Source organism: Octodon degus, unplaced genomic scaffold (assembly GCF_000260255.1).
Source record: "Octodon degus isolate 3935 unplaced genomic scaffold, OctDeg1.0 scaffold00313, whole genome shotgun sequence".
Classification (NCBI taxonomy): Eukaryota; Metazoa; Chordata; class Mammalia; order Rodentia; family Octodontidae; genus Octodon; species Octodon degus.
Window position 1 is genome coordinate 1013684 of NW_004524889.1, and position 15462 is coordinate 1029145.

Here is a 15462-nt window from a genome sequence, read left to right on the forward strand (position 1 = left end):
AGAAGTCCTTTGAGTGATTTTCAGTTACAATATTTTTGCCAACTTCTAGGTTGTCTTTTCACTCTGCTGCTGATTTCTTTTCACATACATAAACTTCTCAATGATATGAGATCCCAATTGGTCATTCTTTGGAGTATGTCCCGTGCAGTTTGGTTTCTGTTCCTGAACTGCCTTCCTCCTCCTATGTCTTCAACATTTGTAACTGTATTTTTCCTCCAATAGATTTAGTGTTTCTGTTTTAATGTTTGTAACTTTAATCCATTTAGACTACATTTTAGTGCATGGTGATAGGCCCAGGTCTAGTTTTAGTTTTTTGGCATGCAGAAATGCAGTTTTTACAACACTATCATTAAACAGACTATTTTTTTTCCAGTGAATATGTTTGGATTCTTTATCAAAGATAAGGTGGCTGAATATGTTTGTAGTTGTATTCAAATCTGCTATTCAGCTTCACTTATCCTTGGGTCTGGTTTTTTGCCAATATCATGCTGATTTTATCACAGTGTCTTTGTAGTATATTTGTGAGTCAGAAATTGTAGTATCTCCTGCCTTGTCTTTGTTGCCCAAGACCGCCTTTGCTGTTTTAGGCCTTTTCTGGTTCCAGATAAGTTCTAATAGTGTTTTATTGGTCCAACCAGATAGCTCAGCAAATTAAAATGCCTGCTTAGGAAAAGCTCAGTGGCTGAGGTTTAATCCACACTTACAGTGTGGGCCTTGACCCTGGGGCACGCTGAGACAGCAACTGAGACTGGGTGTGGTGATGCACACCTGTAATCCCAGTACTTCGGAGCCTGAAAACAGGAGAATCACTGAGTCTGATGTACATAGTGAGAGCCTATAGACCCTGTACTAAATACAAAAAAATATTTTCTCTAGATCTGTGATATAGGTTGATAGTATTTTTATAGGGATGGCAGTAAATATGTATAACAATTATGGGAATATGGCAATTTTCACAATGGTGGTTCTTCCTATCTGGGACCAAGGAATATCCTTCCATTTTCTGAAATCCTCTTCGATCTCTTATTTTAGACCATTATCATTTAAACTGCATAGATGTAAATTCCTTTGTCATATTAATTCCTAAATATTTCATATTTGGACACTATTGTGAGGAGTATTGTTTTTTTTTTTAAATTTCTCTCTCAGTGAGTTTGTTATCCATGTAGAGGAATGCTATTGATTTTGAGCTTTGGCATTGCATCCTGATAAGCTACTGAGGATTTTTTATTAATTCTGGGAGTTTCTTGTTGGAGTTTTTTGGTTCTTCCAAGTAGAGTATCATATCTTCTGCAAATAATGATACTTGAATTTCTTATTTACCTATTCTTATTTCTTTTATTACTTCCTATTTTTAATGGCTCTAGCTAATGATTCCAGAAATTTATTGAAGAAAAGTGATAGAGGACATCCTTGTCTTGTACCTGATTTGAGAGTAAAGGCTTTCAGTTTTTCTCAATTTGGAATTATGTTGGATATTGGTTTGTCATAGATGGCTTTTATCAGGTTGCGTTATAGATCATCTATTAATATTTTCTTTAGAGCTTTGATCATAAATGAGTGTTCCACTTTGTCAAAAACCTTTTCTGCATCTATTGAGATGATCATGTGTATTTTGGTTTTGGCTCCATTAATAAAGTGTATTACATTTATAGATTTGTATAGATTGAACCATTCTTGTATCCCTGGAATGAATCCTATGTGGTTGTGGTGTATAATCTTGTTAATTTGCTGTATTCTACTTGGTAGTATTTTATTGAGGATTTTTGCATCTATGTTCATGAGGGAGATTGGACTGTAGTTCTTTCTTTTGCTTGGATCTTTCTAAGTTTTGGTGTCAGTATATTACTTGCTTTCAGGAATGAGTTTGGGAGTACTTCTTATTTTTTAAATTAATTAACAAATTTGAGGATTATTGGATGAAATCTCTAAATTTCTTCAACAATTTAGCTGTGATTCCATCAGGATATGGGCCTTTCTTTGCTTGTAATTTTTAAATTATATTTTCATTTTCATTGGCTGGCATTGGATTATTCAGAGTTTTTATATCTTCTTGATTCAGTTTTTGGCATTTTGTACCTATCTAGGAATCTGTCTATTTTTTCTGGGTTTGATCCAGTGAGAGTATAGACATTAAAAATAAGTACTGATGATCTTAATTTCCCTAGGATTTATACTAATTTCTCACTTTTCATTGAATTTGATTGTGCTAGAATTTGAGTTTTTTGTTTCCTCTTTTTGAGGAAGTTAGCTAGTGGTTTGTCAATTTTATCCAGGAAATTCTTCCTTATTTGTTCAATTATTTTTATTTTATTTATTTATTTATTTGGTACTGCGAATTCAACTCAGGACCCTGTGCTTGCTAGGCAGGCACTTAATCTACTGAGTTATTTCCCCAGCCCTTTCACTTTTATTTAATCTGTGAAAAACCAGCTTTTGGATTCATTAATTCTCTGTACTGTTATCTTTGTCTCAATTACATTAATTTTTGCTGTAATCTTTGTAATTTCTTCACATCTTTGGGCTTTAGGCTTGATTTCCTCTTCTTTTCCTAGATTCTTGAGTTGTAGCATGAGAGTATTTATTTGTTCTTGCTCTGTTTTCCTGTCTATGAGTTTACCACTACAAATTTCCCTCTAAGAATTGCTTTTATTTCATCCCAGAAATTCCAGTAAGATGTGTTTGAATTTTCATCAGATTGTAGGTGTTGTTTAATTTACTGATTAATTTCATGTGTAACCCATTGGTTGCTGAAGAGAATATTTTAAAATTTCCATATGTTTATGGGATTTTTTTGGTTTATTTTGTTGTCAATTTCCAGTCTTGGGCTGACCACATAGCTCAGTGAACTAAAGCGCCTGTTTATGCAGAGCTCAGATCGATCCTTAGAGTGCTGTGTGAGCTCCACCCCAGGGACATGCTGAGACTGAGACTGTGACTGAGCATGGTGGTGCACAGTTGTAATCCCAGCTCTTGGGAAGCTGAAAACAGGAGAATCATTACACATCCGATCTACGTAGTGAGACCGTGTAGAACTTATAATAAATAAATCCCCCCAAAAAAGAAAAGGAAAACATTTCCAGTTTTATTGCACTGTGGTCAGATAATATGCATAGGATAATTTATGTTTTCTTGCACATACTTAAGTATGATCTATGGACTAGTATGTGGTCTAGTTTAGAAAATGACCCATGTGCAGCTGAAAAAGTGTGTATTCAGATGTTGGGTGGAATACTCTGTATATGTCCATTAAGTCCATTTGTTCTTTGCTAATTTTTTTGCTTGCTTTACTTATCTTTTTGAGATAAGGGGGTGTTAAGGTCCCCTGTTAGGATTATTATATTTGTTATTAGATTTTTTAGGTCCTTTAAAATTTGTCTTATATATTTCAGTGGTCTCATATTGGGGCATGCGTATTAATGAATCTTATCTTTTCCTCTTGAATTTTTTCCCTAGGCAGTGACATCCTTCATCTCATTTCATCATTCTTGGTTTGAAGTGCAGAATGTCTGTGAACTGAATAGCTACCCCTGCTTTTTTCTAAGGTCCTGGAGAATGTAGTACTGTTTTGTACCCTTTGGCTTTCAGCCTATGAATTTCTTTATAGATCAGATGTGTTTCTTGTATACAACATATTCTTCAATTTTGTTTCTTAAATCCACTCTGCCAGTCTATTTCTTCTAATTGATGAATTTGGTCCATTTACATTGGTGGTTACAATTGATTTGTGTTGACTTACATTTGTCACATTATTTTCCTGCTGTTAGTTCCCTACCTTTCTCCTCTGTTTAGTAGTTTCCTGTGTTTGGTGGGCTTCTGTTGTCATTCCTGGAATTGTGTCCATTTTGATCCCTTTCTAGAATATCTCTTATTTTTTGAAGTATTTTGAAATATTTATTTTTTGTTAATTTTATTGAGAAAGAGCAATGATACAGTTTCAAGACAGGTTAGTAGGACAGTTACAATAATTAATACATTGCATGTTGTTGTCTTTGTAATAGTTATGCATAGTACAAGATGCAGACATGATATCCTGTCCAAACACTGTTAGTACAAATCTTTCTTCTCATTAAATTAAGAGAAAGTAGCTTTATAACTATCTTAACTATTTGTATATACAGATACAAAATGCTCCTTCATTTATATCCCCCTTTTTTGTTTAGCTTTGTCACAGATGGGTATTCCTTTGCAATTTAAATATTGTAGATGTGTGAATTCAGCAAAATAATCCAATATAGTCCAGTAGTTCATAATAATAGTGGGTTATCTGTAGGACTGGAAATGTCAGAATTTGTACAATATCTTTTAGTTCTCTGTGTAGGGTTGGTTTGGTCATCATGAATGTCTTTAATTGTTTTTGTCATTGAAGTAGCTTCACTTCTCCATGAACTTGAGAGTTTTTCAGGGTATATCAGTCTGGGTTGGAATTTGTTTTCTTGGAGGACTTGAGGAACTTTGCTTCATGCTCTTCTTGATGGTTTGTGAGGAGAAATTTGCTGTTATTCTGATTGGTTTCCTTTAAATATGATTTGTTTCTTTTCTTTAGCAGCTTTTAGTATTTTTCATGTGCTGAATTTATGGCATCTTAATGATTACATGTTTGGGTGTAGTTTTAATTGGGTTGATATTGTTTGAAGTTCTGTATGTCTTGGTTACGTGAATATCAAATTGCTCCCCAATATTTGGGGAGTTTTCCACTATTCTGCCCATATTCTTTTTATGTCATTTCTGTTATTTTCTTTCTCACCACTGACCATTATTCTTATGATGTTCATCCTTGCATTGTTTTCAATGAATATCTTGCAGATATTCATTCCTATTTACAGTAGTATAATTATCAATGCTAATAACAGCTAGTGAAATTTAGTAATTGATACACTTTTGTAACTAATGTGTTTGCACTTTAGACCTTTGGAGCAAACATTATAACTGTATAACAAATCACATCTTAAATTGGAATTTGATTTTAAATTTGTTCCCCTATATTCTGTGTGGGCACCTCCTTTTCATGCACCTGGAGTCTTACAGTCATTCTAACAGTTTTCTCAACTTTTAATGGAGTTTTTAATTTCTTATTTATCTTTTGTATGTGCTTCATGCATTCTATTTCTTTCTTGTATTGTTCCACGTATTCCACCATTTTTCTATTCACTCTTTTTTTTTTTTTTTTTTTTTTTTTTTTTTTTGGCGGAACCAGGAATTAAACTCAGACCCTTGCACTTATCATGCAAGCGCTTATTCTACTGAGCTATCTCCCTGGCCCCTATTCTTTATTTTTTGATCAGTGTCTTCTTTAGAAATACTTAATAATTCTTTCATTGTAGTTACCATTTCTTTTTCTACCTGTGAGATTATTTCTGATCTGATTTCATCTATACCTTTCTGCAGTTTTTTTTTTTTTACTTCAGTTACTATTATTTCAGATATTTCAGATGTGTGGCTTCCAGTTTCTTCTACGCTGATGCCTCCTGGGACTTGTTCTGGGTGGGCTCAGGGCCTAAGATTGCATTTTGCGCCTTCTTTTTGTCATTTTCTGTTTCAGAAAGCACTCTTTATTGTGATTTCTGTGATACTTTTTTGTGAAATTTTGGTAGTAGGTAGCTGTATCATTCCAGCCATAGCTTCTCTGTGGTCTATTTTTAAGGTATCTCTCCTGTGTTAGAGATTCTTGCTTTCTGTGTGTTCCAAGATTTTGTCTTCTCTATTGATGGAGACTGAGATATTGCTTTCCTTTGGAAATACCCTCCATCCTTTAGTGTATGGTTTTGGTGAGGTTACTAGCCAAACACTTCCTGATTTTATTACCCAAGGAAGGATATGTGGTTAAGGCAGATATTCATTCCTATTTACAGTAGTATAATTAGCAATGCTAATAACAGCTAGTGAAATTTAGTAATTGACACACTTTTGTAACTAATGTGTTTGCACTTTAGACTTTTGAAGCAAACATTTTAACTGTATAATAAATCACATCTTAAATTGGAATTTGATTTTTAAATTTGTTCCCCTAAATTCTGTGTGGGCACCTCCCTTTCATGCACCTGGAGTCTTCCAGGCAGACTAGTTCACCCCAGTTACCTGCTGCCATCTCTGTGCCTTGAGGATGCCCCTTTAGTTCTGTGCCTAGGTCTGGGCTCAGCTGCGCCCAGCAGTGTCTCAGCCCACTGGGTCTAGATCTACTGAACTCGAGCTCAACTGACTGGACTTGGCTTGGGTCTGGTGGCTGTGTTCAGCCGCTTCCAGCTGAGCACCATCCAAGTGGACCACTGGGCCCCACTGACTGCTGGTCCAGAGGCTCCTTCTTGGTAGACCCACCAAGGTGGAGTGGGCTGGGGTATATAGTTAAAATATTGATAGTGCTTACCAATACTAATCAAAGAAAACATCAGAGATTAAAATTGGTTAAAATGTTTTCATGAATTAGGAAAAGTGCCATATATTTTATAACTTTCTTTATATTTCCTTACATAGAGCAATGGCTTGTTTATACTAAAATCTGGTTATGTGTTTGTTTTATAATTCTAGGAGACAAGTTGTATTGAAATACCTATCTCTAATCCAATAAATGCAATTGTTCACATAAATGTGCTATTATCAAATCCTACCCTGTCTGGACCTGAAGTACTTACACTGAAACCCCTGGAAAGTACGAACTATGTTGTGTGGTATTCTTCAGCAACTTTAGGCTATAAAGAAGAAAGGTATGAGTTGAGTGGGGCACAATATTTGCACAATATTTTCTTGTTGATCTTTTGAAACTATGCTATTAAAATTATCTCTTTGTATGCTTCAGTATAATTTTCTAAGATAAAAACATACTAAACAAGAGTTAGCTTTTCTTTGCTTTAGTACAAAATTATTGGTAGCATATGAAATTAATTCCTGAATTTTTCTTTTGGCCTCTTGTTTCAATTCATTTTTCAGTAAACAAGTATTTCTGAGTGTAACATTTGAAAGAAATGAAAATAATTCCAAAAGGAATGTGGAATACACCTTTATTTTTTGGATGAAAACTAGTCCGTATATTTTTCTCAGATATAAATCATTCACTTGAAGTCTATAAAGAAAACTAAATCACAGATGTTATATGATACTAAAAACATACATGTGCATATACATTTACACATGTGCAAATATTGACATAAATATTAATGACAAATAGGGCATAACAGGGAAATTTTGAAAACGTTTTTTGCATTATATATTTGTATACATGTACCCATAATATTTGGCTCACATGGCAATTGTTAAGTCAATGATTTATTTAAAATAATTTATGTGTTTGAATGTTACTGCCCAAGTTATTTGAGTGTCTTTACAAGTTGTGTTCAAATATAGGGTAAAATTTCCTTTTGAATAACATCCAAATGAAAGACAGACATGTAAATACTAAGGTGTATACTTAACTACATTATTAACCAGATCTGGCACTGTGATTTTTGGCTCAATTCTAAAGTCAAAATGACTATATTTTAAATTTTTTTTTATTTATTTATTTGAGAGAGAGAGAGAGAGAGAGAGAGAGAGAGAGAGAGAGAGAGAGAGAGACCCACAGGGGGCGGGGCTGGCTGGCATGTGGTGCTGGGGGATTGAACCGCGGTCCCTGATGCTTTTGCTAAGCTTGTTCTAAGTAGGTGCTTTAGACCACTGAGCCATCTCTCCAGCCCCAAAATGACTATAAAAGGTAAACATTCATAGTTGATTTCGAATGAGACAGCCTTGACAGTGCACCCAAAGACATTAATGAAAGAGGAGTTCCAAAGTTGCTTACAAAAATGGTAAATAATATAATAAATGTATTCAAACCTAAAGACAGGATTCTACAAGGGATTAAAGCTAATATTTAATTTACTGAAATAAGTTTGTAGTATTTATTTTTTTTAGTACATAGTTGTAGTACATACTGAATACATTTATTTTAGTGAGTTAGTACATGTGCATAACACATATTATTTCTTTTTATGTCCACTCTTCCCTCTCCAACTTCATCTTTTGGCACACTGTCCATTTACCAAAATTCTATCTTCTCATTTATTAATATCCATCTTTTACACTAGATTATTAAATTATACCTCAGGTATCCCATGTAAGAGAAAACATGTGATATTTGAGTTTGGGTGTCTTTTTTGTTTCATTTAACACTGAGCTCTCAGGATGCAAGCATGTTCCTGAAAGTGACTCGAATGCAGGTTCTTTGCACCAGAATAGTACTTGATTGTGCATAAACACCAAGTTTCCTTTACCCATTTTTCTGTTGGTGGATATATCAGGCATTTCCAAGGCATAGCTGTTGTGAGTTGTGGTACTTTAAGCATTCGGTATTTTTGCTACAATTTATAAATAATAAAAGATAAAAGAACTGAGCTACTACCCCAGTTGTTCAATGAGACTGCCCTAGTCTCTGTTGTGCCTGAACTGAGCACATACTCATTATCCTCAAAGTTCTCCAAGCTATGTCACTTAATAACATTTACATGAAAAGTATACATGCATTCAATTCAACAAACTACCCTTGGTTTAACATCAGTTAAAAATCAGAACATTTCTGTTATTTATTTCACGACATTTGAAATACTCATGGTTTTAAGTATTTTCTGTTATTTAAACACACATTTATTGAGCAGACATTAATGATATTCATGATTTTCATAAACAATGAAGTGCTCTTATTAGCAAAAATTAAAAATTAAACACGCCATCCAGCATAAGAATAGACTGTGTCACAGTGTCATTGTCAAATACTGTATTTGAAAGCAACTATTTCTATCAACTTGAAATATTTTCTTCAAAGTTTATTATACGAATTAAAACCACTCACAAGATTTTGCATTTTTGTCTTCACCAGCATTATTTTTCAGCCTGAAATGGGTGAAGAGTTTTGGTGTTCATTGAAATTAAATACTGAACTTCCACAAAGAAGGGATATGCCAGAAATATACTGCGACCTTGGAAAGTAAGTTCTTTGTAGTAGAAAAACACCTTAGTAGTAAAAATACTAATAAATCTCAATATTGTTATAATATATATGATATCTTAAATCATTTACTGCTGGATATTTTCACAAACACAAACACATGAGGGCTTAGTAAATAAAGATTTATTTTCAAAAGGATTATAGAAAAGGAGGAAAAGGATTAATTGAAACAGAATAATGCTTCCATTTCATAAATCTTCAATATTTCTTCTGAGAAAAATCAAGCAGAAAGATAATTTTTAATGAGATAAGTGAGGGGAATGCAGATAAGCACTAAATCTTAAGAGTGAAGGTTATACAAGCAAGTGAAAGTTGTCAGTGGCATCTAGCATGAAAAAAGATTCACTGAAGAAGATTTATAGGAAAACCCATCAATTGGGTCATGCTCGTGTGTGTGTGTGTGTGTGTGTGTGTGTGTGTGTGTGTGTGTGTGTGTGTGTTTAGCCTTAAAGACATTAGAGTGCATTAGAAAACAGAGATGGCAAATGAAATTTTGGTTAACTCAAAATCAAAAGGTAGTCAGTGAGCAATTGTGAACACTTGGTCATTTGGTTAATACTGTATTCCCTTAAAATATGATCATTACTATTTAAGTAGTCAAATTCTTATTACATTCAACAAACTATGTTTCTTTATTTGTTTGTTTGTTTATTTATTTGGCGGAACCAGGGATTGAACTCAGGCCCTTCCACTTGCCAGGCAAGTACTTATTCTACTGAGCCATCTCCCTGGTGCCAACAAACTACATGTCTTATTACACGTCTGGCACCAAGTTTCTTGCTAGTAAACAGGAATTAAGAAATCGCCACTAACTTTTAAAGAGCACTGTATATGCCCTAGTTGATAAATTAGTTCCCCTTAGTTACTTTCTCTCTTTTAGCACACAATAAGAGTGTTGAATTATTCTAGTAGTAGATCTTAGGCCAAAAATGACAACTAATTGATTAAGAAGTGATTTCAAGGAAATCTGTAAATAGATAAAGTATGATAAGGGAAGAAGCCAAGCATAAATGTGATTGAACATACATTCGTAGACTTAGCTTGCAGGGTGGCCTGGAATTTAAAAGAAGTCTAAGTGTTTTCCTTGTCTTGAAACAAATGGCTGCTTTCTGTTTCTTTGTTGTAGTCCAGGTCTGACTCTATTTCATATTTACTTTTTTAAATTACTTGTTTTGGTTGTAGTGCTGGGGATTGAATCCAGAGCATGGGTATGCAAAATAAGAATCTATCACTGAACCACATTCTGAGCCCAAGATATAATTTTTTGTTACAATGTGATGTTTTGGTACATTGTGGAATGCTCAAATCTGGCTGAATGTTTCTATCATTTCAAATATGTATCATTTATTAGAATATCATTTTAAAATTTTATGTTTTAGCCATTTTGAAATATATAATACGTAACTATTAACAATTCTGTGACCATGTCACCTGCCATACTAGTCATAATTAGCATCTTTGAGCAGAGGTATCAACTCTCTGGCATTTGTGCTCTGAAAGACTTAGCAGGGTCTAGAACCCAAGCAAAATCTGAAAGTATGAAATTAAAGGTAAAGATTAAACAAGTAGAAATTGGGGAATGTGTGGAGACATCAGGTAAAAAATAGTTATATATGTAATATAGCATAATTAAAAATGTTCTTACTGTAGATACTAAAATCATACATGATTTATTAATATGATTTTTATGTGGAAATATTTGTCTCAGTGTTATTGTTAGTCATTTTTTCAACTATATAGGGATATATATATATATATATATATATATTTTTTTTTTTTTTTTTTTTTTTGCATAACTGGGTTTGAACGTAGGCCCCTGAGCTTGCCAGGGAAATGCTTATTCTACTAAGCCATCTGCCCTGACCAGGCCTAGATCTTTTTATGGATGCCTACTCTATAATTTTATATCTTTTTATCAAAATCATGATTCCGTATAATTAAAAGCATGTTATTAAAATTGTGTGACGAATATTTTTTAAAATCACCTCACCCAATATTCTTTTCTCTTTTCAAGTTTGTAAGATTTTTAATTGCATTCACTGTCCTTAACATGTCTTGCTGTTTTTTTCTCTGTGTAACTGGAATCCCTTGATAAGGAAACTTGTAACTTATGGTTTCTGGAATCTTTTTTAAATTATGCTATGTATATCATCTCTCTTTTTTTATTCTTATACCTGTGTTCTCAGGGTAGATTTTAATATTTTCCCATTCTGTCTAGTGTCTGCCATTTTTCATTCATGTGGGTAAAACCAATTTCATCTTCTAGTCTTTCTATTGAGTTTTTATTCAGCTATTAATTTCAAAGACCATTTTGCTGTTACTCTTCTTCATTTGATAGAAAAATATGTTTTTATTTTATTATATGATATCATTTAAGATATCAATGGCAACTTTAAAAGGTTATGATCTATCTTTTCATGTAAATAGTTTTGATCTCTATTTTTCATAAGTATATTTTTGTGACACATAATAACTACATTTATCCTGGGGAATTGGTAAAAATCCACAGTGCATCTTAATACTTTTCACATCATTTTCCCCTCCTGCCATGTATTTCCTTATCTTTAAATCTCTTTTCTCTTTTCACAATGTATATTTTCCCTGTTTCTTATATTCTTACCTTTTATTTTGCTCTTTAAATTATTTAAACTTTAGGTTTCTCATAAGAGAAACCATGTGATATTAATCTCTATGTAATATTTATTTCACTTAGCTTTTATCATGTCAAGGTGCATTTCCTTGTCTACAAATGATTCGTATTTATCCTTCTTTATTGCAGCATTGTGTATTATTTCTTTATCCATTTATCTGATGGGCATACAGGCTCCTTCCTGTATGCTGTTATAAGTTGTGTTGTTGTCAACATGATTGTACACGTATCTCTACAATACAATGTTTTTTTAACAATTTTAGGATTGAATACAATTATCTGCGTCAAATGGAATTTTATTTTTAGTATTTTGAGGACAACTGTGTGAAGGGAAAACCTGCAGAATATAAAGACATGATCTCTTAATAATTACAAACTTCACCAGACACTTATTTTGCCTGTTTTTAGAGACTCTAAATAATAAATTTCACACCATGTATGGAACTTTCCAAACCATTCATTTTCCTCATTTGATTTGTAATTTTTGATACCTTTTGTTGAACATATGACCTCATATGTATTTAAAATGAACACTATCACTGAGCTATAACACCAGCCCTCACTTTATTGTATATGCAATACTTCATCTATTTCCATTCTTGTAAAAAAAAATAGGTTGTTTTTTTTTTTTTGTATTTTAGGCAAGGGTGTACAGGGTGTTCCAGGTCTCACTACTAAATCAGACTTGTAATGATCTGCCTATTTACAGTTTCCAAGAGCTGCAATTACAGACACGTGCCACCATACCCAATCTAAATTGCTGTCTCGGCACACAAACCCTTGGCCCCTGTGCTTGCTTGCAGTTGCTTTAATCCATTGAGCTATTTGGCCAGCCCCTTGTTTATCTTATTGATGGACTTACACATTGTTTATAGATTTAATTTATTATAAATATGTTATTTATACCACCTTTATGACTTATAGAACATTTGTGCACATTTCCATTGGACATAATAAGGAGAATGCCCATTATATGGCTTATGATAAGCATTTATTTAAATGTGTTGGCTATGACCACATTTTCTAATTTTTCTTTTAAATGTAAATATTTTTCTATATTTTTGTAATACATCTTTGCATATTATATATATTGTAAATGCTTTCTCTTGTTCTATAGGTTACATTTTTATTTTTTTATTTTTTAGTTAATTTTATTGAGAAACAGCAATGAGACAGTTTCAAAACTGATTAATAGGACAGTTTCAATAATTAATACATTGACTATTGTTATCTTCTTAGTGGTTATTCATATTATAAGATGCAGACATGATATCCTGTCCAAATACTATCAGTATGAATCTCTCTTCACATTGAATTAAGAGAACATTGCTGTATATCTATCGTAACTATTTTGTATATGCAGATACAAAATGTTCCTACCTTTGTACACCCTCTTTTTGTTTAATTTTGTTAGAGATGGGTATTCCACTGCCATTTAAACATAATAGTTGCATGAATTCAGCAAAATAATCCAATATAGTCCAGCAGTCCATAATAGTAGTGGGTTATACATAGGACTGGCAATGTTAGAAGTTGTTGACTTGAGCCTTTCACAGCTCAGCATAATAATATGGCTTTACTTCTTATACCTTGTTTTTATTCTTTTCTGCTGGATTGTTAAGACCAGCATAAAGCAAGACCTATATAACAAGAACTGTATCTTCTGTATCTGATAAGGTCAGTCAAGTCCCCTCAGGACTTATCCTGTTACCCTGTATTGCAATTTGCAGATCCTTTGTCAATGACAGCCATGTGGATGAGTCAAGGCCATTGCTTGACCAATTTGCTCTCTTTGAAAGCCTGAGAGAATTTTTTCTCTCCAGAGGACTTTCCTTAGGTACACTCTATGTCATTGATCATATTGCTCTGTGGCCCCATAATCTCCTTGATCAGAAAATTTGGGACACAACTAAGTTACATTTAAAAAAAATTAGTGAGGTCTTTTAAAAGAAAATAAATGGTTACTTTTAGCAAAAGAACTCATTTTTGTTGCCAGTTTATGTCTGCATCTGAGAATCACTACCTCCTATAGATCTCTCATGTAGCTAGAAATGATGTCTGAGTGTGAGAGAAACCTGAAGTAGGAAGAACTTAGAGATAGCAACTTGGACCTGATTGTTGGAAATAGTATGGTGAAAAGTTTACTTTGATAACTAATAATAAATGAGATACAAGAGAAAGATAAACACCTAAATGACCCTGTTCATTTACTGGAAACACTAGAACAACAAAAAGTTTACAGTAACTGAGACAGGGAAATCTACACAAAGCCCTAGCTTAAGGTTAGATATCTAGAATGATAGTTTTGCGAAGGCAAGTATTATGTAATAAGAATAACTAGAAAGATGATATAAAAGCTTAAAATGCAGTGGAAACAATCACGTTGTGGGTACACATTGGGTTCTTCTTTGCTTTGGGCTGAATAGAAGTAGTAAAGACTAAACAATATGCTTGTGTACATGTATTTCTACTTTTTTTTTTGTTCTGGGGATTGAACTTGGGACCTTGCATTTGCCAGACAAGATGTTATGCCACTGAGCTATCTCCCCAGCCCTACATGCATTTCTAAAACAGAAATAGTTTTAACTGTCCTGCATAGTTGGCCTTACAGATTATTGATTAAACTAAGAAAGCTATGTAGGACTCACTTAGAAAATCATGAGTAGAATAAAATTAAATCATTTTAGTTACCCCAGCAAATTTCTCAGATTAGAAGAACATTTTTCTTTTTAAATTATATAGTAAGTGCATACTTTCCAGTGGTTAACGATTATTTTCTCACTTGAAATCTATATCATGTTTATATTTCTTTTCTATTCTGAAGGAGCTTAAGGAGCTTCAAAAAGTTTTACCCAGCCTGAGTGTCTATATACACTTTATGCTGAAATTGGTTTTAAAGATGCTACTTCTTACTTCCCACTAACATTTTTTGCTTTTCATTATTTACATTTTAAATTTCCTCGCCCTAATCTGTATTACAAGTTTGAAGCAATTTTGATGAAACAGTTTGTCATGACTATGGAGAAATATGGAATTCACTGGGAAAGTAATACGTTCTAAGCTCATTAGAACTTTCATTTTGTTCCCAAATAATGTATCAACAATTTCAATGCATGCATCTATGATCTATAATCCTCATATTTAATATATGGAAAACTGGCAAAAAATAAACTATTAAATTAAATGTAAAACCTTTTTACTGGATGAACAATGAACAAAGCTCTTCATATTTTTCTGTGTGATTCACTGGCTCTCACAGGCATTCTTACTTCCTCCATCAGTCCCATTTCAAATGTCATGAAGTTATATTAATCCTCTGCAATGAAATTGATTTTAATCTGTGCAAAGGTAACAGTTTTTCATATGTTTATTAGAAAATGTTTTGAAATGTAGTGTTCTTTATTTCATAATTACAACTTGCTTTGACAGAACATCAATCGTAATTTTATTTTGAAATATAATTGTATTATTTATAGAGAAAATATAAGGAAGAATCTATTGAAGTTGTAATTATGAGTGTTTTGTGGGTAATTTGAACCAAATATATGCTATTTGCAATGGAACTATTGCAGCTCCAGCTGTAACCCTTCTTGAACTTCTTACACATCCATCTATCTGTGTGTTAGATATTTAATTAAATGTGCTACAGACTCATTATCACTCAGCAAAGCTCCCTGCTGTGTATTTTATCTTATTTATAATACTCACCTTGCAAACAGCCATCCAGACCACCGCTTTAAAATTCTTTGACTGTCTCACAGTAAGAAACACACACACACACACACACACACACACACACACAAATCTCTTGTGTTTTTCAACCTAGAAATCAGTCTCT

At 33.1% G+C, this 15462-nt stretch overlaps 1 protein-coding gene across 1 annotated transcript in view; it reads left to right on the top strand.

Annotated features, from left to right (window-relative positions):
* The window catches only part of Cfap47 (cilia and flagella associated protein 47), a 529200-nt gene that overhangs the window by 375996 nt on the left and 137742 nt on the right, over window positions 1-15462 (top strand). The window contains exons 54-55 of the mRNA XM_023707817.1: window positions 6526-6701; window positions 8846-8953. Of these exons, the coding sequence (XP_023563585.1) occupies window positions 6526-6701; window positions 8846-8953 (284 nt within the window). The remainder of the gene's footprint in view (window positions 1-6525; window positions 6702-8845; window positions 8954-15462) is intronic.